This window comes from Marmota monax, unplaced genomic scaffold (assembly GCF_021218885.2).
Source record: "Marmota monax isolate L192 unplaced genomic scaffold, Marmota_monax_Labrador192_F-V1.1 WCK01_AAM20220418_F8-fsc00025, whole genome shotgun sequence".
In the NCBI taxonomy this organism is placed as follows: Eukaryota; Metazoa; Chordata; class Mammalia; order Rodentia; family Sciuridae; genus Marmota; species Marmota monax.
In genome coordinates, this window is record NW_026691950.1 from 3,659,756 (window position 1) to 3,685,035 (window position 25,280).

General features: G+C 34.9%; 1 protein-coding gene across 3 annotated transcripts in view; it reads left to right on the forward strand.

The window, feature by feature from the left end:
* The first annotated feature begins 773 nt into the window (after window positions 1–773).
* Window positions 774–25,280, forward strand: part of Slc30a9 (solute carrier family 30 member 9) — an 85,009-nt gene continuing 60,502 nt past the window's right edge. For 2 of the 3 annotated variants that reach the window (XM_046455732.2, XM_058582674.1), the window contains exons 1-5: window positions 774–1,063; window positions 9,033–9,200; window positions 20,863–20,922; window positions 23,272–23,371; window positions 25,080–25,172. In XM_046455732.2, coding sequence (XP_046311688.1) covers window positions 952–1,063; window positions 9,033–9,200; window positions 20,863–20,922; window positions 23,272–23,371; window positions 25,080–25,172 — 533 coding nt within the window. In that variant the 5' untranslated portion in view covers window positions 774–951. The remainder of the gene's footprint in view (window positions 1,064–9,032; window positions 9,201–20,862; window positions 20,923–23,271; window positions 23,372–25,079; window positions 25,173–25,280) is intronic. The other variant, XM_058582661.1, reaches the window with a different exon arrangement.

The following is a 25,280-nucleotide window of genomic DNA, read 5'->3' on the forward strand; positions in this document are numbered from 1 at the left end:
CAGCAATGTAGAAACGGAGAATTCCAATATCATGGTGTTTATTTTCTACTCTAGGAGGCAGAAAACAAAATAATAAATAATTTCAAATAGCGTTTTGAAGAAAAGTACACTTGGCAACGAGGTACAGAATGACGACACCAGTTACAGGTTGGGTCATCAAAGACCTCTCTCGAATTTGAGCTAAAGCCCTAAACAAGCATATCAGAAATAAACAGGCTTGTATTGAATGTTGTTCAGGTTTCTTTCTCCTTGGGACCAGATTGTTTCCAAATGTCCACACCTTCGTTTATCCCAAATTATCATAAACACATAAAATCTCTAATTTTATTATATTACAGACGAGAATCTCAGGTTCACAAATTAGGCAAGTAATTCCCAAGTGCGTACTTCTTGCTTTCTTGATATTGATTACACAATGGTGTTACAAGGAGAACGAAGTACTATGAGTTTGAGGACTTCTGAGGGCAGTACTGAGGAAGACTCCTTCTCACCTTTCCTCCCATTTCCAACACCATGGCTCAGGCTACAAAGCCCAGTTAAAAGAAAGTCAAAGAAAGAAGAAGGCATCGTTCCCAAAGGCCGTAGCTTCTTTCACGGTTTTCGTGGCGCTAAAACGCAAACAAGGGGAGGGATGATTTCCAGCCCAGCGCAAGCAAAAGCACTGGTACGAACAGAATACAGGGCGACGCCCACTTCCAACGATCGCCACGCCCTCCCGAGCGGGCGGTTTACATCCGGAAGGCTCGCGATTCGCGCTTAGCGCGTTACGTCATTTCCGCTGTCTCCAAAGCGGGCGTCACTAAATATCATTGCGATTTCCGGGTCGTTGAGGCCGCCTTCGGCGGCGCAGGCATCCGTGTTTGCTGGTGTCCAGTCTATGGAGGCAGTTGGTGCTGGCGGCGGCGCCGAGGCAGGAGGCGGTGTCCGAGTAGGGGCCTCTGCCCCGCCAGGATGTTACCGGGCTTGGCCGCCGCCGCTGCGGCCTGCAGATGTAGCTGGTCCTCTTTCTGCCGGCTTCATCTGCGCTGCCCGGCAGCGGCCCGTGGCTCCAGCGACCGCCACGGTGAGTGTCCCGCGCTGGCCGCTGGTTCCGCGGGCCGGGCCGGGCCGGGCCGGACTTAGGCTCGGCGCGTCACTTCGGGCAGTGATCACCTTGCCCTTTCCCATCCCCAGAACCTTTCTTTCCGGACTCCGCCTTTAGTGGTCAGCCTGCCCATCCCTCAACGGACATGACAGGTACTCCTGATTCTGGTGCCGCCTGCAGCCCCAGCCCCGGCCGGCCTGGTCCCTGAAGCTGACCACTTTGTAATAAACAAAAGCTTAAGGTGCTCTTCGTGGTGTCGGGTGATGAGCCCCTAGTCAGTGGGAAATGGCGGATCCGCACAGTTCCTGAGCTTTTTGATCTCACGGACTCACCTTCACTTAGCACTTTTGACTGAGAGATTCTTTCGCTGCTCTCAACTTGTTTTCTTAAATTTCCTAAAAGAAAAGTGGGGGATGTCACACAACATTACGGATTAAGAAGTATGAGGGCATCCCACAGGCATTGAATGAATCCCATTTTGGACCGCAAAACAAAAGAACTCAGTTCATCTAACAGTCCCACTGGTGAAATGTTTCCTGGAGCAGTAGTAACCTAGGAGAGGGAAAAGGTGGTTCAGATTTTTTTTTTTCTTACTTAAATTTGTTAGAGAGGTTTCAAATGAACATTGAGCTTGTAATCAATCAGTCATACCCTGTTTTTGCAGTAGCTTGACATCAGGAACAGATGGGAACCCTGAGGGAGAAGATAGAACTAAATTTGTCCCTAATAGAATCCTCCAGATACTTGGGAATGCAAGAATTATTTACAAAAACATTTTCAAAAAATTAATGTTTGAAAATGTGTAGCATGTTGCGACCTTCCAATAGAAGATGGAAGTCGCAGTAATTGGGTTTGTAAATTGGCTTAAGTTGTATGCTGTGAAAATAAATTAGAATATATTTGTCTTACAAATGTAATAAATGTAAAACCTAGTTCTTAAAATATTAAACGGATTTATTTTAACAGTATAGTTCTTGGTGCACTTTGTTAGTGATAGAAAAGTGTAACTATTGAGTTTTTTTTATAGTGACAATATACCTGACTCGCTAATGAACATAATGAATCATCTGGTTATATACTATACTCCAAAAGTCCTCAAGTAATTGTTTCTATTAATCAAACAGTTTGGCATTTTACAATGAAATTACATTTATTGGTTGTTAAATTTAATCTAAACTTAGTGTTGGTAAAATATTGAAATAGTGTAATTTGAAATCCCTGTTCTGTTTAGCTGGAAATTATGTACACTCTTTGTCTCATCCATCTGTGAAACATAGATAATAATTACCACTCTAACTAGTCAGGATGACTTTGCAAAGTTCTTTGAAATGTTTAGTACTACAACAATTAAAGTGGGTTGAAAACACTGGGTTTTAAATATAACCATGTTTGTGGGAATTTAGTTTAATACTGAAACACTTTTTAAAAGGGAACCATAATTATAATAAAATTTAAAAACCATGGGCTGCGATTGTGGCACCGAGGCAGAGTACTTGCCTCACATATGTGTGGCACTGGGTTCAATCCTCAGCACCATATAAAAATAAATAAATAAAAAATAAATAAGTAAAAGTATTAAAAAAAGACCATTGGGAAAAAATACTATTTGAACTGGATGCCTGTGAGAAGAAAAGACTATTTGAAGAACCTTTTTTTTTTTTTTTTGGTTGGGAGGAAGGGATCCAAAAACAGATGTTTTACAAAGTCAATTTTTGCTTCGAAAGTGCCTATGTGCCTATGTTGCTGAGGCAGAGAGTAAAGAGAGGAGGAAACCTTGAGGAAAACAGTTGCTTGATTTGAAAAAAAAAAGATGAGGCATTCCTTTAAAGGCAAAATAGTATTCAAGAGCTTTCCTATACAAAAACAATGAGAACCCCATTCTGAATTGTCTGGTAGCCACATTTAAAAATGTAAATATAAATTAAATTAATAAAATTTCCCAGTATGTTCAAAACATTTCAACCATACAATCATTTTTAAAATTGAGTTATAGGGGACAGTTCTCATTTCAGGCATGGGAGATTGCAGGAAATCAAAGGGCAATTGAAGCCTTTATAAACTTAAAAGTATCTGAATCATGAGTTACAGAGAATGGAAACTCCAGTTTTCTTCAATAACTTGATGTCACTACTCTGAGTTTGAAAATTAAGTCAGCTGTTTAAAGGGTTCTGTGTATACTTTACACATTCAGAAGCATTTTTAGCCCCTTCCTCTAGATTATTAATTATTATTAAGCTGTTTTCATTTTCTTTTTATATTAAGTTTTCAGAATCCAGTATTTTACACTTCCAACAATTCTCAGTTTTGATTAACCCACACTTCAAATGCTCAATACACAGAGACTATTGGATAGTGTATTCTTGAGTCAGTATCCCTAATTTATAAGAATTTTTACAGCCGAGCATGGTGGTGCATACTTTTAATCCCAGCTGCGTGGGAGGCTGATGCTGGAGGATCATAAGCTCAAAGCGATCCTCAGCAACACAGCAAGACCCTGTCTCAAAATTAGGGATAAGCACCCCTGAGTTTAATCCCTGGTACCAAAAAAAGAAAATAAAATAAAAGAAACTTGTGAACATTCCAGTAGAAAAATGGTCAAAGAAAATAATAAATCAGTAAAGAAATTTTATCGGCCGATAGGAATGTACAAATGCTCCAAACACTGAAAAATGTAGACATATACCTTTGAAGAATTTACTACTTATTGGCTAGTATGTACCTCATAGGGTATTTGTTGAGTAGGGATTATTCTGCAGAGAGATGCTAGGCATTGTTTTTGTAGGTAGTATTAGTCCTGAGCAAGACAGTTTCCATCTTTATTGGTCAGATACCCAAAATATGAAATCTAAACTGCTGTAAAAGAAAAAAAGCAGAATGATGGACTAGAAAGTAACCAAGAGGGGCCATTTTGTTAGTGCTGGCCTTGGACTTTTCATTTCGTGAAAGATGAAAATAAGCAAGCCAGGTTAAAATCTAGGGGAGTGAGCAGACCAGAAAGCAATGTGGAACCATGAGTACTATTCTGGAGCAAGAAGAAATCTGCTGTGCCTGGGGTATAAGGTAGGTGGAATGAAATGAAGTTTGAGAGTTGTTAGACCCTTTTAGGCCACTAGTTTAAAAACAAAAGGTAGTGTTATAAAAATACACTGTGACTACTGGGTGAAGAATGGATTGGAAAGGGTGGAGTATGGATAGAGGAGATAGGGGACTATGAAGTTATTGAGGCAAGCAGGGTTGTGTTAGGACGATGCTGGTTAGCAATGGAGATGAGAGAAATAGATTTGAGATATGTTTTGGAGAATTAAGTTGATAGTATGTTAAAAGCCTTTAGCAGGATGTATAGTACTTGGTAAATCCTCAATGGTAGATGTTTTTTATTGTTTTTAGTTTTTCTAAATGTCAAGAAGAATTAAGATAATAGCGATGCATGCCAAGATGCAGTACGGGAATTTGTTAGCATCACATGTTGTTTCCTTACTCAAAAAAAAAAAAAAAAAAAGACCTGTTCCTTACTGTGTCCTAGAGAAGTCACATCATAGACGGTATTATAAGTTATGATGATGATGTTAAGACCTTGAAGAATTTCTAGATAATTTAGCAATGGATATATTTTTAGTTTATTACTATAGATATTTTTTAGTACAGAATAGTAGAAGGTATAAAGTAAAAATTATACATAATCACAATATTTAACTAGTCACATTTTTAGTAGTCAAAATCATAGTGTATTAGTCTCTTGCTTTTTTCCTTCTTATTAGAAGTTTTTAATGAAAATATAGGGACCTGCCTTATGTGATCATTTTTCTGCTAGGGAACATTTAAGTTGTTTCTGTTTCTTCTATAATAAATAATATCATGAAGAATAGTCTTTGCATTCTGTATGTATTTCAAATTCACACTTAGTAACCTCTTTAATAAGAATTATAACAATTATTTAATTTTTATATGTCAGTGATTTCATTGGGGTAAAAAAACTACTGAACCAGTTTTCTTCAGTAAGGAGACTGACATCTGGAAAACAGGCTACAAGCCTGATTCATGTCTTGAAATTACCCAGAAATAAGCTCAAACTCCAAGCAATAGCTTGATTCTTGTCTTGCAATTAGCCAGAAATAAGCTCAAACTTCAAGCAATCTTTTTGTTTTTAGCTAGTGTTTCTGTAGAATCAACATATACCATAGATTGTCACTTTGGGAAAAAAGGAATTTCTTTTTGTTGTTGTTTGCAGTCTAAACACAAAGGCCAAATTTTTTTCCCCTGAAACCTGGAGTAAGTGATGGGTGACAAACCAGACTGGAAAGAAAGGACAACTAGTGATCAGTAGCAGTGGTCATCAGAAGCTATGGAGGAAATAACAGTAAAATAAAAGCAGAGAATTGTTGTGATGTTTGTGACTGGACTGATATTCCACAATCTTGATGAAAAATAGCCCTTACATATCCAGCAATAAGAAAGGCCTTGTCCAGTTTGGTAGACTACTGAGTGCCAAATTAAGGACTGATATTCCATGCATAGCTTATTTTAGATGTCACCTACAAGAAAGGGCAATGATAGTGGTAGTATTTTTTACTACATTACTGCGTACTAGAATTAATTAGTTCATAATTCTTACAACAAATGGTTGGTTCTGCTGCTGCTGCTGCTACTGCTTGGTTACTAACTACATTTGTTTGATAGTTTGACTCATATATGGTCCTGTATAGTTTAAAATATAATCAGTTTTGTGTCTTGATGCCAAATATATACTTTTAAAGTTGCAGATACCTGAATTTCTACTGAGGGTAAAAATTAAGAACTTTCAGAATAGTTCATTAGGAAGTTAAGATTACTAGAATAGTGTCAAAAGATTTGAAGAGACCCCTTACTGGCTAGGAATGGGACAATTTTAGCATTACTCTGGATAATGATTGAAATGGATTAAAATATATCAAATAGGTTAAACACCACTTTACGAATTCAGTCCTTAGGATCTGAATTCTAAGAAACTACCAGGACAAAAATTCAAGACAACTGGTTCAACATAAATGTTCAGTTAAAAAAAAAAAAAGACATTCTGTTGGGTGCCATGGTGCACGCCTGTAATCCCATTACCTCAGAAGGATGAGACAGGAGGATTGCAAGTTCAAAGCCAGCCTCAGCAAAAGTGAGAAGACAAGCAACTCAGTGAGACACTGTCTCTAAATAAATGCAAAATAGGTCTGGGGATGTGGCTCAGTGGTCAGGTGCCCCTGAGTTCAATCCCTGGTACCTCCCCATCCACACCCATAAAAAAGACATTCTGCAACTGTAAAGAGAATTAAAAAACATCTTAATATGCCTCTTAGATATATATACTAAAGTATTTTTGCTAGCTGGTTACATTGTGCAGGAATCTTCCACAGTTATGTTTTGTCTGCTCAGCATTTAGGAAATAGATGCAAATGGCTGAAAATATACTGGACCTCCAGCAATTTGCCAAATAAGTGAAAGTGCCATTGTGGAATATATTTTCCAAGAAAATAAATTCCAAGCCCAAAACTTGAGTGAATAATGTTGCATATGTCCTTTGTGCTCTTTAAATTATCTTCAGCATTCACAATAAACTGTATTTCTGATGTATTCTCTGTGCCTTTAAGAAAAGGTTTTTCTTTATTTCAGAAGGTAAATATTTGCATACACACATACATGAATTAAGATTTTTGCATGGTTATTATTAAGTTAAAAATTTCAGTTCTGAACTGTTCAACCCTTCATTTAGAAAAACTAGATTACTATAATATGACTTCATCTAAAACTTCAAAGAATATGAATTGTGTCTAGACAGAATTTTTGAGTTCTTTCTAAAAGGGGAATTCTAAGTACTCATAGTAAAAAAGAGAGTCGCCAGAATGTAAAGACATTGCTTTTCTATCACTTTAGTGCAAAGTGGACTATATTCTCCTTTAGTCCTGCAAAGCCCACGGTCAACCCAGATGCAACAACTGAAGTACTTCATAATTAGTTTTCTTATTCTTTCCTCAATTAAAATATCCATATACAGAGACAGCTCACCAAATGTTGATCTAATTATCTGATTAGAAATAAGTGACAATATGAATTAATTAATGTTTATAATTAATTAATGTAATTATAATTACATTAATGAATCTCCAGCAAGTGAAAAGAGGGCAGGGAATAATTTTGAGTAGAAAGCTCTCTTGACACCCTACCACCTCCCTGGAGTCTTCTATTTTGAAAAATATGCCAACTTTAAAAAAAAAATTTATTCATATATGACAGCAGAATGCATAACAATTCCTATTACATATATAGAGCACAATTTTTCATATCTCTGGTTGTGTACAAAATGTATTCACACCAATTCATGTCTTCATACATGATAATAATATCCATCACATTCCACCATCATTTCTAACCCTATGCCCCCTCCCTCCCTCTCCCACCCTTCTACCCTATCTGGAGTTCGTCTGTTTCTCCCATGCTTCCTTTCCTTACCCAGCTATGAATCAGCCTCCTTATATCAGAGAAAATATTCGGCATTTGGTTTTTGGGGATTGGCTAACTTCACTTAGCATTATCTTCTCCAACTCCATCCATTTACCTGCAAATGCCATGATTTTATTCTCTTTTATTGCTGAGTAATATTCCATTGTGTATGCCACATATTTTTTTTTATCCATTCATCTATTGAAGGGCATCTAGGTTGGTTCCACAGTTTAGCTATTGTGAGTTATGCAGCTATAAACATTGATGTGGCTGTGTCCCTGTAGTAGTATGCTATTTTTAAGTCCTTTGGGTATAGTCTGAGGAGAGGGATAGCTGGGTCAAATGGTAGTTCCATTCCCAATTTTCCAAGAAATCTCCATACTGTTTTCCGTATTGGCTGCACCAAGTTTCAGTCCCACCAGCAATGTATGAGTGTACCTTTTTCCCCATATCCTTGCCAACACTTATTGTTGTTTGTATTCATAATAGCTGTCATTCTGACTGGAGTGAGATGAAATCTTAGAGTAGTTTTGATTTGCTCTTCTCTGATTGCTAGTGATGATGAACATTTTTTCATATATTTGTTGATTGATTGTATATCATCTTCTGAGAAGTATCTATTCGGGTCCTTGACCCATTTATTGATTGGGTTATTTGTTTTTTTGGTGTTTATCATTTTGAGTTCTTTATATACCCTAGCGATGAGTGCTCTATCTGATGTGTGAGTGGTAAAGATTTTCTCCCAAGATGTAGGCTCTCTATTTAACTCACAGATTGTTTCTTTTGCTGAGAAGAAACTTTTTAGTTTGAATCTATCCCATTTATTGATTCTTGATTTTAATTCTTGTACCATCAGAGTCTTATTAAGGAAGTTGGGGCCTGATCCCACATGATGGAGATTAGGGCTACTTTTTTTTCTATTAGAGGCAGGGTCTCCGGTTTTATTCCGAAGTCCTCGATCCATTTTGAGTTGAGTTTTGTGTATGGTGTGAGATAGGGGTTTAATTTCATTTTGTTGCATATGGATTTCCAGTTTTCCCAGCACCATTTGTTGAAGAAGCTATCTTCTCTTCAATGCACGTTTTTGGCACCTTTGTCTAATGTAAGATAATTGTAATTTTGTGGGTTAGTCTCTGTGTCCTCTATTCTGTACCGTTGGTCTACCAGTCTGTTTTGGTGCCAGTACCGTGCTGTTTGTGTTACTATTTATGCCAACTTTTTTTTAGTATGCAGCCAGCATACAAAAAAAAAAGTATCTGTCTAGATAGATAATTTTTTTCAGAATACCCAAATATGAATGTTTTGCCTTTAAGTGTTTTTTAAGTTGCCACATAAATTTACAAATTAGAGGGAAAAAATTTAAAATGTATTTTTTCTTTACAAAATGTTCCTCTATACTTAGGGAGATACCTCCAGTGAAGGCAGGTTGTTATTGTGCACCTAGGAGTTGGTTTGAAATTAAAATATATTTTTTTTCTTTTAGAATGGCGGAATTTAGTGACAACTGGAAGTTTTGCATACATGGTTCCCTATAGTCACCCACATATTTGTGTACTGAGTCAAGTAAAGTTGTACTCTACAAATGTTCAGAAAGAAGGACAGGGATCACAAACTCTCAGAGTGGAAAAAGTACCATCATTAGATGAATCAGGTATGTATAAACTTTTAGATCTTTTTTTTCCTGTATGCTTGAATGGTTTGTGTAAAATTATATGCTCCTGGGGGCTGGGGATGTGGCTCAAGCAGTAGCGCGCTTGCCTGGCATGCGCGCAGTGCTAGGTTCGATCCTCAGCACCACATACAAAGAAAGATGTTGTGTCCGCCAAAATCCAAAAAAAAAAAAAAAAAAAATTATATGCTCCTTGAATATCTGATAGAGTTTGTAAAAGTAGCTAGACTGGTATTTTCTTTGTGGGATCTATTAAACTGCTGCTTTAATTTCTTTAGTTTTTCTATTTATTTTTGATTCAGTTTTGGTAAGTTATATTTTTTTTCTAGGAATTTTTACATTTAAACTAAATTTTTAATATATTGGCATAAAGTTCATAATATTCTGTTCATCCTCAGTTGCACAGATAGTTCTTTTTTCATTCCCAATATCTATCTTATTATTTTTAAATAAATTGTGTCAAAGCTTTGTTTTTTTATTATTTTTCTTTTTTAAAAAAATATTTAGTTTTTAGTTATAGGTGGATACAATGTCTTCATTTTACTTTATGTGGCGCTAAGGATCGAATCCAGTGCCTCATGCGTGCTAGGCGAGCGCTCTACCTCTGAGCCACAACCCCAGCCCTTTTTATTATTTTTCAAGTATTAATTTTTTTACTCTGAACCATCATATTGTATATTTATTTCTTTTTATAATTTTTTTAATTGTAGTACACAATACTTTTATTTATTCATTTATTTATTTATGTAGTACTGAGGATCAAACCCACTGCCCCATGCATATAAGGCAAGCACATCACCACTGAGCCACAATCCCAGCCCCTCATATTTATTTTTTATTTCATAATTTCTACTCTTTATAGCCTCATTTTTGCTTGCTTTAGGTTTATTCTATCATTCTTTTATTAACAATAAAATACTTTGCTTATTAGTAATGAGCCTTCCTTTTCTGAAGTAGGCACATAAGCTGTACACTTTCTACAAGTTTTGACAGATATTATTTCTTACTACTTCTCTATTATCTTTCTCTGGAACTGCAATTAGAAATATGTTAGATTTTCTAGAGCAGGTGCAGTGGAACAACACACGTAATCCCAGTGATTGGGGAGGTTGAGGCAGGAGGATCACAAGTTTGAGGCCAGTCTGGGCAACTTAACAAGACCCTGTTTTAAAAAAAAAGGGACTAGGGATATGGCTCAATAGTAGTGGTACTGGGTTTAAACCCCAGTACTGCAAAAAAAAAAAAGTTAGATTTTTATACTTGTTTTTTATGTCTCTAAATTCTTTCTTCATATTTTCTTTCTTTATCTTTTTGCCTGCATTCTAGATTATTTCCTCAGGTCTACTGAGTTCACTAATTTCCTCTTTTTTTTTTTTTTTTGGCACTGGGAATTGATCCCATGAATGCTTAACCCCTGAGCCACATCCTCAGCCCTTTTTATAATATTTTTATTGGGGACAGGGTCTCACTGAGTTGCTGAGTGCCTCTATAAGTTGCTGAGACTGGCTTTGAACTCTTGATCCTCCTGCCTTAGTTTCCCGAGCTGCTGGGATTATGGGACGCTATTGTGCCAGGCTGATTTCCTCTTTAGTTGCCTCTAATCTACTGGTTAGTTATGTATATTAGGTTTCCAATTTCAATGACTATGTATTTCATTTCTAGAAAAAAAGTTTTTCACCTTGCTTGATCTGTCATTCCTTGTGTATATTTTCAAGTTTCTCTTTTTATTACTTTATCAAATGTGACTGAAAATTGCTATGTAAAATTCTGATTCTCACTATATTGTCATTTTCCTCTCTGTCTTGCTTTCATTTTGTATCTGTTTCTTAACTGTGATTTGCTTATTTTCCATGCAGTTATTTTATTTTGAAACAATATATGATCTTTACCTGGATAGAAGATGCTGTCTTTGACTAGAATGTTTATTTTTGCTTCTGCTTCTGTGTAGCTGCTGGGTACACAACTTGGGACAATATTAAGTTAGATTCTCTGCTTTAGATCTTTTAGACTCCATTATTGGCGCAGATTCAGACTGCACATGTGAAGGTTTAGGATTGCTTGTTCTTAGGATTTTCAGGAGAGTTTTTGTTTTTTTTCCTCCCATACTACTTAACACCAAAGTACAGATAAGCCTAATTATTATTGCTTTCTGTGTATGCTATTTATTTCTGGCTCACAGTTAAATTATGTATGTAGCTTTATATCTGGGTATTTCCTGTTTGACCCCCACTTTCATGTTTTTATTTTATTTTTTTACTTTTTGGTACTAGAAATGGAACTCAGGGATACTTTACCACTGAGCTATCCCTAGCCCTTTTTAATATTTGTTTTGAGACAGGTCTCACTAAGTTGCTGAAGGCCTCATAAGTTGCTGAGACTGGCCTCAAACTTGTGATCCCCTTGCCTTACTCTACCAGAGTCCCTGGGATTACAGGTGTGTGCCACTGTACCCAGTACCCAACCCCGTCTTCAGCAGAACCTAGTCTTATTCTTGGCCTTCTGCATCCCTTCTACAGCAATGACTGTGGAAGCTCAAAGAGTACAAGATTCAGTAGAAACCAGGAGAAAAGGTAGTTTTGCTTACTCGTTTATTCTGTAGAGATCTTGCTTTTATTTCATTTTTCTTTTTTCTGGATTATTTTTTGCTAGATTAGTGATGCATTTTAAAAGGTTTTGTTCCAGGTATGTAGTATGCCATGCAGCATTAAAAGAAAGTACTTTGTTTATTGATTTATTCATTAATTCACTCAGGAAATATTGAGTACCTCTTATATGGCAACAAATGAAGTAACTCTGAGTTTATGTGTTCTTTATTACTAAAGCAGAAAATTGAGCAGAAAGATATTGTATGATAAGTACTGTGGTAAGGGAAAATTCCCTTTGGGTTTAATTGTACACTTTAAGCCAGTTTCTTCTTTCTTTTGCAATACAGAACTGCTGGGATAAATATTGTTTGATAGTTGGGTATTATAAGATGAAGGAGTATAGAATGTAATGAGTCTCTTAAGTTCTAGAATTAAGTAGTTATAACACAGTGAATAAAGAAGAAACAGATGATGAAATAATATAATTAGGGGTAAAATATAATGCTCTTCTCAGGTAAACAGACTCAGACAAAAATATTAAGTGTTGATTCCACTGTACAGAATCTTTAAAATTGACATCCATGACTAGTTTTCTTTTTACTCTGTACTGGAATAAAAATGTTACATTATTTTCTTATATTAAAAGTAAATTGTTTATTGATGGTTATATTTGTGGTTCTATTTTTCAAGATTTGCTAAGGCAAAATTAGACCTTGTTAGCCATCACATAGGCACCAAGTAATTGCTTGATTGAAAGATAATTTGTATATTTAAGGATTTGAGATTGATTTTTGAATAATTCAAAGCACATGGTAAAGTTAGGAACAGCTCATTAAAAAGCAGAGACCTGCTAAGGCATCCTTAAATTTTTAAGGATCATTGAGATGTTTTAAATTTTAGTAAAATTAGTTTTAATTTTTCTAATGACAGCAGATGTGTGTTGAACAGCTAGGATTTGAGCTTAAAACAAATGTCTGGAGATATTCGTGGATAGACTATTTGGTTACTTATTGAAATCATACAGATTCTACTCTAGTGATACAGCATGAGTTTATTAAGATGGTGGTATGCAAAATAAGTATTCATACCTGTGTTTGAGCCATTTACTAAATAAAACATTCTTATTTGTGCTTCATAACACTAAATATTCAGTAAGATCTAGACAGTTTGCAGTGAGAAAAATATTCAGAAGTATCCAGCTTAGAGCAACTCATTTTATTTTATGTGATTTGGTTAATTATTGTGAAAAGGAGGACTTTTCTGAAACCTTTGATGATAGACTTCAGTTTTTCAGACACCAATGTATTGAAAACTTAACTACTTTACTCTTCCCTCTACTTGTGTCTGCCTTGCTCTCTGTTCCCAAAACAAATTTTTAAAAAATTGATAAGTAGATTCTGTAGAGAAAGGTGCTTTATTTAAAGTTTTATAACTTTATAGCAATAACAGTCATAATAATTATTTAATTCTTTAATGTCAGATGTTATGGGCTTCAGTTATTAAGAAAGTAGAAGTGTTTTTAAAGTAGGCTTAAGCCTATTTTAATTAACCAAATATGCCATCATAACCCACTTAAGATTTAGTCAGTAGTTAAAACCTTTTAAGATTTTTTTGAACATGCTTTAGTAATTGAAACATATTACATACAGTCATTTCCCCTATTATTTTTACTGAAAAATAATTGCCAAGAAATATACCAAAAATTACATGTAAGAGGTTTTTGCTTTTATTTCAGTTTTGCCTTTGTTCGTGCTTAGTCTGTTAATTCTTTCATATGAGTCTTGAAAGAAGGTAAGTCAGTGGATAGGTAGAACTTCTGATGAAAATATGAGTATATGCTTTGAGGCACTCATCCTATTTCTCACTAGAGTGATAGGTAAAATATAAAAAGAAAAAAAGAAAATGGAAGCTATATTCTGTGCTAAAAAGAAACAGCAGCAAAAACCTCATGTTATATCCAAGAAATTGAACAGAAGTATCTGGGTTCTGGGTCTGTAAGCAGGTAGTGGTAGCTAGGAATTTGGTTTATTTAGGGTGATGGATCTACAAGTGCTGCATGAATAGCCAAGTACCAGAGTCACACTATTTGAACTTACCCATGTATCCCTATACACAAGGAGGCTATTCCATTTGCTACCACAGAGGCTGTGTCATATAAGAAGATACAGGTCTAGGGAGGAAGAAAGAAGACTGTTAACTGAAACCTGCTATTTGCTGGAATGGAGACTGAATTGAAGAATAGGACATCCCCCAGCACTGGGGATTGAACCCAAGGTCTCACACATGCTTATCAAGTGCTCTTGTACAGAGCTACCTTCCTATCCACTGCCGGCCCAGCCCAGGGGTAAAACTATCAAACAGGCGATATGTGATCTGGTTCTAGAGAGAGAGATCAGATTGAGTTCTGAGTTTGACAGCATGAAGAGGGGGTGAACAGATATATACTAATTCTCAATGAAATAAAAATAATAGCAGGGGCTGGGGCTGTAGCTCAGTGGTAGAGCACTCTCGCCTAGCACTGGGTTCGATCCTCAGCACCACATAGAAATAAATAAATAAAGGTATTGTTTGTATCTACAACTGAAAAAAAAAATAAAAATAATGGCGGGCTGGGGTTGTGGCTCAGCGGCAGAGCGCTAGCCTTGCATGTGCAAGGCCCTGGGTTCGATCCTTAGCACCACATAAAAATAAATAAATAAGATAAAGGTATTGTGCCCAACTAAGAAATAAATATTTTTAAAAAATTAAAAAATAATGGCCTGAATTGCTTTAAAATAAGTTTAATATCCTCAGTATAAATGAAGGACTCATTCATTAAAAAGAATGAAAAGTTTTGATACACTAACTAGTCAAAATAAAACCAGAACAGATAAATATGAATAAGAGACAGCTATAAATCTTAGGAATGAAAATATAGTTACTGAATAAAAAATAAGTGGATTAAATAGTTATTGTCAATAGGAGAATTAGTAAATTAAAATTCACTTGAAGGTGCAGGGAAAAGCAAAAAAATTTTCAAAAAAATAAGAGTACTTAAGAAGCAGAGGGACTGGGATTGTGGCTCAGTGGTAGAGTGCTTGCCTAGCATGTGTGAGGCACTGGGTTTAGTCCTCAGTACCACATAAGAATATACAAAGTATTCTGTCCATCTACAAAAAAAAAAAAAAAAAAAAAAAAGCATGAAACTCTAGTTTATATTTAATAGGCATTTCAGAGAAAGAATAAGAATTGGTAGATGAAAATTTTTGTGAATTTGGGAATAACAAATCCTTAATCAAAAGTGTATGTGTGTATGCGTATATATCTATACAAACACATACATACGCGTGTTTATTTTTTTTTTTTGGTAGTGGCATTGAACCCAGAGGCAGTTTATTCTGAGCCACATCCCCAGCCCTTTTTATTTTTTTCATTATATTTATTTACTTTTAAACAGTGTCTCACTGAGTTGCTTAGGGTGTCACTAAGTTGCTGAGGCTGGCCTCAAACTTGTGATCCTCCTGGCTTAGCTTCTCAAGTCACTGAGATTACAGGCATGCACTCCCATGCCTGGCCAAAAGTATGTTTTGAATATTAAGCAGGATAAGTAAAAAGAAATGCACACTAGGCACCTTGTAGAATAATCACAACTTAAAAACCCAAACAAGAAACAAAACAAAAACTGCCAAAGAGAAAAGTTGAGAATGGTGTGTGTATAGTTGTTGCTCTTTTTTTTCTCCCAGTTGTTGCTCTTTTCAAGTAGACTTTTTATGTGCAACAGTGTGCAGCAAACAAAAGAGGGGGAATGATTTGGAGTATTATCCATGAAAGAGAGGAAAAATGAATGCTATCATAGAATTTTATAATGATCTAAATAATCATTCTAGAGTGAAGGCAAAATCAACATATTATCACACATATAAAGATGAATGTTACTGACCAACCCACACACATTAGAAAACTATTAAAGCATATATATCTTTAAGAGGTGGAATAAATCCAGGGGGAAATATAAAAGAAACAATGAAGAATAAGAAATGGATAAAATGTGTTGAAAAGGTTAAGTATTGATAATAGAAATAATAAATGTTCTTTTAATATTAAATACCAAAATTTTAATCCAGAGTAGTAAGGCTGGGCTGGGGCACCTCATAAAAATAAATAAATAAAGGCATTCTGCCTCTATATAACTACCCCCCAAGATGAAAGAAGTGTTCAGTGGTAAAGTTTTTTTTTCTTGTTTCAGAGAAAGGTAGAGATACTGAATAAGTATGTAGTTGCTTAGAAAATATGTTCAATTAAATAGTAGAAATATAACCTTATAAATTCCAACCAGCAATTGTGGGGATAGGGTGGGTGGAAGATATTGAAAATTTGATCAATCTAACAAATGGCAAAGTCGAAGTAAAAATAAAAGCAAAGAAAAAGGGATGGTAAACTGAAAATAGTAAGATGTATCACAAGTATAGATGTATCACAATCAAGTGGTCAGACTTAATGGTGTTCCATATTTAAATACACTCATGTTATAAATATGTATATTTTTTAGTCAACTTTTAGTGTTTTAGTCAACTTTTGGTCACTGAAACCAAAATACCCAACAAGAGCAACTTAGAGGAGGAAAAGTTTATTTTGGACTCATGGTTTCAGAGGTCTCAGTCCATGTTGGTGGACATTGATGCTCTGAGCCTGAGGCCAGGAGGAAGGAGGAAAGCTGCTCATCTCATGACTGCAAGGATGCAGAAGAGAGTGAGTAGCCAGAAGGACAATACATGATCCCCAGGGATACGCCCCCAAAGACCTCTGTTGCCTTCAGCCATACCCCAGCTGCCCATAGTTAACCACCCAGTATAGTGGTAATTTCAAATTATTGATATGCTGATTAGATTACAGCTATCTTAATTATTTAACCTCTGAATATTCCTACATTAACACAGGAGTTTTGGAGGACACCTCATATCCAAACCCTAACAGAGTTAATTTTTATTTCGTTACATGTTTTCAGAGACTTTGTTTATATTCTGGATCCCATGTTAGCTCATCAGCTCAAGGATTTTGTTCATGTGATTATCGTCTTAATGTATTATATACACCAACATTTATCCCCCTGTACTTCATCACTCTCACCTGTACGTCAAATACAGTCAACCTTTTCTTGATTCCTTTTTTCCTCTCCTGTTGAAAGTCTAGATACTTCTTTTATTCCTACTCTTCCAAGGGAACTACTCTTATCAAAAAGTTCCAATGATCTTCTTGTCACTATTAACACGATTCACTTCTAACCTCTTATTTTTTTAAAATAGATTTTCTATACCTATTTATTTATTTTTATGTGGTGCTGAGGATTGAGCCCAGTGCCACACATGCTTGGCGATTGCTGTATCACTGAGCTCTACCATGACCCCAGCCCCAACCTCTTCTTTTTTTCCCATGAGAAAAATAAACAAATACCTACTTATAAATCTATTTATTTATTTAGTACTGGGGAACAAACCCAGGGCCTCACACATGCTAAGTAGGCGAGCTACCACTGAGGCTACCACTGAGCTAAATCCCTTGAGGATTGCTAAATTGCTTGTGCTGGCCTCCAGCTTGAAAATCCTTCTGCTTCAGCTTCCCAAATAGCTAGTATTACAGTTATGTACCACTATGCCAGCTTAAATCAAATATTATTTTAAACATAAATATAGGAAAGTGGTTAAGAGTGTAGTCTAATCAAAATGACCTGGTTTTCAATCCTGACTGTGTCTTGTATTTAAAGTACTACCTGTTTGTCTTTGGGGGGAAGTTATGACCTCTCTGTGCTTTGGTTTCTTCACAAGACTTATCTCTTGATTTATGACTTATGTCAAAATGATTTTCTGCTGGTTAAATGAAATACACATAAAGCACACAGGAAAACACATGACGCATGTTACATGCTGAGTAAATGTTAGCTGTGATTAAACTCTGAAAATTTTTTTTATTATTGAATGAGAATATAATTTTAGCCATTTTATTTTACTTTGCAGTACTGGGAATCAAACCCAGGGCCTTGTACATGCTAGGCAAGTGATCTACTGTTGATCTATATTCCCATCCTCAGGATATAAATTTTAATAAAGGAAAATGTTTTAAAATTTTTTACAGGTATAATATTTGATACAGGTATACTATAATATTATTTTATTTGTAAGTCAGAAAATAAAATCATTATCTTATAATTTATCACTCAGCCTAACAACTTTCCCTTTTTTTTTTTTTTTGGTACTGAGGATTGAACTCAAAGGCACTTAACCACTAAGTCCCATCCCCAGTCCCTCCCCCTTTTTAAAAAAATATTTTATTTTTTTAGCTATAGGTGGGCACAATATCTTTATTTTATGTTTATGTGGTGCAGAGGATCGAACCCAGTGCCCCACGCATGCTAGGCGAGCACTCTACCACTGAACCACAACCCCAGCACCCTCCCCCTCGCCCTTTTTTATATTCTGTTTAGAGACCAGTTCTTGCTGAGTTGCTTAGGGCCTCACTAAGTGGCTGAGGCTAGCTTTGAACTTGCAGTAAAACACTGGGATTACAGGCATGTGCTATTTGATCACATTCTTCTCACATCTCCATTTGTCCTGTGTATTTCTGCCATCCTGATTCTTGTGTTTCAGTCCCTTGATTTAAAAAGGGGGGAAGGGGGTGCTGGTACTATAGCTCAGTGGTAGAGCCCCTGCCTTGCACACTTGAGGCACTGAATTTGATCCTCAGAATCATGTAAAAATAAATAAATAAAGACATTGTGTCCATCTACAACTAAAATTATTTTTTTAAAAAGGCAGAGAATATAGCTTTGCATATTTATGTGCATGTCAGACTATTTAGTTTTGTCTGTTTTCAACTTGGTTGTGATAACTTATTTATTGTATGATTTTTTCATTAAATTTTGTTGCTAAGATTTATCCTAACTATTGGTGTATGTGTATGGTTTATTGATTTTCATGGAGATGGTTATAACGTGCACTGTTCAGGTCCATAGTGTGATTTAAATGAGTTGGTATTTGTAAAGTGCTTAGATAGTGTTTGGTACATAGTAAGGGCCTAAAGAAAGATAACTATATCATATTTATTATTTTTCACTGCTATATGAGGTGATATATGAATATAACATGATTTGTTTGTGTATTCTCTTATGGATGAGCATTTGGGCTGTTTAACACAGAAAAGAATACTTCTCTGAACATTCACATACCTCTTGTGCCCTTGTGCAAGGGTTTCTTGAAGCCAGATATATTGACCTAGAAGAATTGCTGTATTATAACTAATGCTTGTGTTCAATCATATTAGACAATGCCAACTTGTTTTTAGTAAATATTTTTTAATTGTAGTGGAAACAATACCTTTATTTTTATGTGGTGCTGAGGATCAAACCTAGGGCCTTGCACGTGTTAGGTGAGCGTTCTACCGCTGAGTCACAACCCTAGCCCCAACTTTTTTTTTTTAAACCAAGGTAATTGTGCCTATAAATTTATCAGCAATGGGTTCTGTTTCCTCCTACCTTTACTGACATTAGGTAGTATCATTGTATTACTTAGGTTTTCATTGCTGTGTGACCAGAATACCTCACCAGAACACCTTAGAGGAGGAAAATTTATCATGGGCTCATGGTTTCAGAGGTTCAGTCTATGGTCAGTCAGCTCCTTTGTTGTGGGTCCAAGCTGAGGAAGAACATCAAGGCAAAAGGGTTTGGTGGAGGAAAGTTGTCAGTTTATCGCAGCCAGGAAGCAGAGAGAGAAGGTGAGTATCCAGGAGGACAGGTTATAATCCCTAAGGGCACACCCCTAGACATGTACTTTTTTCAACCATGCCCTATCCACCTATAGTTACCACCCAATATAGTAGTCCTTTCAAATTACTAATTCATCAGATGGATTAGTCCATTGGTTAGGTTATAGCTCTTATAATCTAATTATTTCACCTCTTGCATTAACAGCAGCAACTCATCTCTAAACCCTAATGGTCATGTTTTTACTTTTCCTAATCTGTGGTTGTAAAATGACATTCTGTGGTTTCATTTGGATTCTATTAATAATGAAACACTCAGGTTTTAATAAATTTTCTAGTTATTTGTATTTCCTTTTCTGTGCAAGTTTATTCACATTTTTTTCTAGTGTGCTGTCTTTTTCTTATTGATCTGGGTAAGTCTAAACATTCTTTATTCTAGGGGCTGGAGTTGTGGCTCAGTGGTAAGAGCACTTGCCTAGCATATGTGAGGCCTTGGGTTTGATTCTCAGCATTACATATAAATAAATGATTAAAATAAAGGTTCATCAACATCTAAAAAAATATTTTTTTAAAAAAACTCATTCTTTATTCTAATCCTTGTCAGTACTATTTGTTGGAAATATCTTCTTCCAGTTTGAGATTTTTTTCTTTCTTTTTTCTTATTTTTAATGGAATCCTTTGATGAATAGATTTCTGAATTTTAATTAGCAGTATGTGTCCATTTATGATAAAAAATATTCTCTGTTGTCACCATGAGGCTATTAATGCACTAATATTTAAGTAATTAATTGACCTGGAATTTCCTTTTGTCTATGGTGGGATTCCAGTTCATTTAAAAGAAAATTCATTCATAAAAATGAGTGATGGAAGATTAAACAGTTGTCTCAAAACTTTATTAGTCATCTTTTCTACATTGAATAATGTCTCTAGAACTGTTTTAAGTGGAAAAACTCTGTATTTTTGTTTCTTATTTTATAGAAATGCATGTAAACTTTTACCATTGAATACAGTGTTATATGTTTGTTTTTCGCTTGAAAGAAATTTCTTTTGTCCTTATCTTCTAATAGGGTTTGATATTTGTACGATACTGAATTTTATTAAGTGCTTTTTCTTTAGTTTGTGAAATGATTTTATAGTTTTTCTTCTTTGTTAATGAGGGGAATAGATAGCTTTTTAATGTTTAACTACTTTTTATGTCTTAGAATAAATCTAACACAGTCTAAGATATTTTTTATATATTGCTAGATTCATTGGGCTAATATTAATTATGCTTATAGGTTTGTGTATGAAAGTACCTTTAATGTAAACTTGTTTAATAAACTTTACAGCAGAAAATATTGGCGCAGAACTCAAAGCCCCACTTAAGCAAGAACCTCTCCAAGTAAGAGGTAAATATATTTTATTCTATATTTTTATTTTATTGATGATTTGAATTAAATATATAACATTAACTTATGGAGATTTTTATAGTTATATTATTTTAAGAGCAATACTTCTATTTTGCTTTTATTTAAATAGATTGACCGTAAGAATTTATTCTATTTAAAAACTTATTTTCTACAGAAGTTAATTATTTTGCATGTTGGCCAACATCTTCAGCTACATCTTTTTCAAATCCTGGTAGAGTTTGGCCATTCTTGTATGTCTTTTCTAGTAATAATTGAGTTCTGAGGAATTTGTTTGCAGCTCTGTTATGTGAAACAGACTGTTGGTTCCCATCTCCAAAGCAGCTGTTTTGTGGAGGTATCTCTTTGTGATTAGGAGCACTATGGTTTTGGTGTCAAACAAAACTTGGTTCCGTTTGTAACTCTTGAGTTTATTAGTTATTTGACTTTGGGAAGTTTGACTTATTTGAGCCTTAGTTTTCCCTCCTATAAGATGGCAATAAAAAATGAGACCTCTAAGCCGGGTATGGTGGTGCACACCTGTAATCCCAGAAGCTTGGCAGGCTGAGGCAGGAAGATTGAGAGTTCAGAGCCAGCTTCAATAAAAGCAAGGTGCTAAACAACTCAGTGAGACCCTGTCTCTAAATAAAATACAAAATAGGGCTGGAGATGTAGCTCAGAGGTCAAATGCCTGAGTTCAGTACCCTGTGCCAAAGAGAGAGAGAGAGATCGATCTAGCTGGGCACAGTGGTGCTTGCCTATAATCCTAGCAACTTGAGTGGCTGAGGCAGATTTGAAGCCACTCTCTGCAACTCACTGAGACCCTGGCTTAAAATAGAAACAAAAGAAGGCTAGGAATGTAGTTCAGTTGGTAAAATGAGCCTGGGTTTAATCCCCAGTATCAGAAAAATAAATAAATAAATAAACAAACAAACAAATAAATAAGAGAACTCTTTTTTAGGGTAACTTGGGAAAATGAATAATCGGTATCAAAATAGCAGTATCCCAATGGGATGATGTTTCTCTTTTCTCCTCCCTCATAATAACATCCTTCATGGTATGGTATCAAGATTCCCATTAACAGTAATTTGGGCCATGATAAACAACAGGAATTTCTAGATATTTTGAAGGAATTTAGAAAAACAATTAAAAAAAAAAAAACAATGAAGCTTCTAAACTGAGATGTGATTTTGAGTTTTAGGGTTATTAGAGCAAAGCAGCTTAGACACCTGGAACTTAGGCAAAAAGAAATCTAAATTTCCTTATATACTTTTCTCAGGTAAGGTTCTGGGTTTTTGTTTGTTTGTTTTTAAAAATATTCTTATTTTTAAATTTAATTTTAGTAGTTAATGGATTATTACAGGAGTGTTTTTGCTCACTGAAGTGATTGATAATTTTAGGTTTGATTGTGTTCTTTCAATTTGGAAGTAGAACAGAAAACTAGGAATCACTAGATAAGAGCATAGAATATGAAGTAAATAGGTGACAATTTGAAATGGAGCTTATGAGGAGTTTTTGTTGTATTGTTCTGGCTTTTTTAGATGTTTGCTTAAGTTATTTATTTTTGTCGCATGTCTAATAAAAGTCTTGCTTTCTAAGAACTTGCTAACTTAGAAGAATGTGTAATTTTTAACTCACCAACCATATATAATTAATGCCAGATTGGTATCTTGTTATCGATGTCTCTGGCCATTTTTTACTTTTTATGGCAGTTTTAATACTTGACAATAGGAAATTTACCATAAGTTTTAATTGATAAAATTGTTCCTTAGTTTACTTCAGTTTTCACAGTTTACAGTATGTGAAATAGTCCAGTGTCTTTAAACATTTTTGACTGCAAGTCAAACTACTCCTTAACCTAGAAGACAGATTTTTATACATAACTGAATCAAACTTCACAAAAGTACTTATTCTTAAATATATTAAATATTCTTCATTTACATTCTATTTTGACTTTATAAAATGCTGGTTTGTCCCACAGTTTGAAAACACTGAACTAGATTATAATTTTTTCAATTGAAACTTTATTTTTAGTTAGACCCTAAATAACTTAATTGTTTCCATGTTTTAGACAGTTCAGTTTCACAGCTACAAGGTATTCATTAGACAAAAAGGTGGGCATTTGAACATAAATTACAAATGAACTATGGAGATAAAAACTGGATGGCTACAAGTGCAATTCTATCCTATTCTGCACTTGGATAATTTTTTTTTCTGATGCCATTTGGTGCATCAGGAAAATGATAACTTCCTATGGAATTTATTAGTGAGGCCCCTTAAGAATCAACATGTATTCTTCAAATATGACTTTCAATGTGCATACTTACATATTTTTCTATGTTTTTGATTTAGTCAAAGCAGTCCTTAAAAAAAGGGAATATGGATCAAAATACACTCAGAATAATTTCATCACTGGAGTCAGAGCAATGAATGAGTTCTGCCTTAAGCCCAGGTACAATATTTTTTTTTTTTAAATGTAGTATTGTGCCCTATCTAAACAATCTGGCCATATTTTTCTTATAGTGTGTTACCTGCTACTATCCATATGTGGAAAATTTCTCCTTGGTTCGTCCTAAATTGAAAAAATATTTTTGTTTCAAAAATGTTAAAGTTATTAGCACCAGGAATTGTTGTGCGCACCTGTAATCCCAGCGACTCAGAAGGCTACGGCAGGAGTATTGCAAGTTTAAAGCTAGACTTAGCAACTTAGTGAGGCTCTAAGCAACTTAGCAAGACCTGTCTCAAAATAAAAAATAAAAAGGGCTTGGATATGGCTCAGTGGTTAAGTACCACTGGGCACAATCTCTATTGCCAAAAACAACAACAAAAATTAAAATTATTAACTTACTAAACTGAATTCTGCCCTAGCATGAGCAAATTCAGACTTTCTCAGCTTCTTAAATTCACAAAGGCAAGTTTTTCAGAACCTCTGTATCACCAAAGAATCTATTGTTATGGTTTGTTGAAATTGTATTTGTCACAGATTTCAAAATTTCTCCCTCCTTTGTGGGCTAACTGGAGAAACAAGATGATATATCCCTTTTCCATCCCCTGTGGTATAGTATCAAGAAATAAGTATTCCTATAATACATTTCATAACTTTCATAATCATTAATATAACTGATTATAACATTGATGTAAAACTATATTTTTTCACATAGAATATTTCATTTGGTTCTCACAGAAATTTTGTGAATTAAATGAATCAGGTATTGCTATCACACATTCTAGACTAAGCTTATTTAGTGAATCAGTAACAGAGAGTGAGTTAGAATGTATATTTTTTCAATGCCTGGCCCAAATATTTTTACTAACATGTTGTGGTTGTTCATTTGTTTTAAATCTAGATTTAATTTCTAGAACTTAATGACGTTCTCTCGTCACCAATTTTTATTTGTAGGTCTTTCCATTGCTATTACAAAATTTCCTTAGGAAGACCAGTGATTAAATATAAAATATTTAACAGTGACTTGATGAATATGTAAATTTCATCAAATAAATTTGTACTTTTGTAAATTTTTAATTTAAATTCTTACAGGATGATACTCTAAGCCATATTCTTTTCACTTTTAACTTTTTTTTTCATACATTAAAGATTAGCAGTGGTGTGCCCATAAACAAAAAAATACAAACACCTACAAGGGAAATGAATTTCTACACATTATGCTCTGATGTCTGTACTGATCATCAAGAATAATTCTTTTTTTTTTTCCTTTTCACTGTCTAAAGACCATTTTTGTATATACAAATGCCACCTTTAAACCTGTCTTCAAAGCTATGAAGTATATTCTTTTAAGATGAAGAGAAGTATAGTTGCTTTTATCTGCTCTTAGTAATCCTTTTCTCCCTCCATTTATTTATTTATTTTAATTAGAGCTTTATGGTTATATATAGTAGTTGGGTTCATGCAGAAAAACTCATACATACATAGAAATCAGCTTCAGTTCATTATCTCCCCTTTTCTGTCCTGCCTTCCCCCCTGCCTCCCTTTCTCCTTCCTCTACTAGACTTTCTTTGATTGGTTCTTTATGTGATCTTATTCTTTCCTCCCCCTTTCCTTTATTTCACTCTAGCATCCGCATATGAGAGAACACATAGTAATCCTTTTAATCTATAAACAATATGCACTTTAAATAAATTCAACATGTTCCTTTCTTCAGTGATCTAGAACAGCTCCGAAAAATCAGACGACGAAGTCCCCATGAAGATACTGAGTCCTTTACTGTGTACTTGAGATCAGATGTGGAGGCAAAGTAAGATCATGTGTCTTTTTTTTTTAAGTATTTATTTTTTAGTTATAGTTGGACACAATACCTTTATTTTATTTATTTATTTTTATGTGGTGCTAAGGATCGAACCCA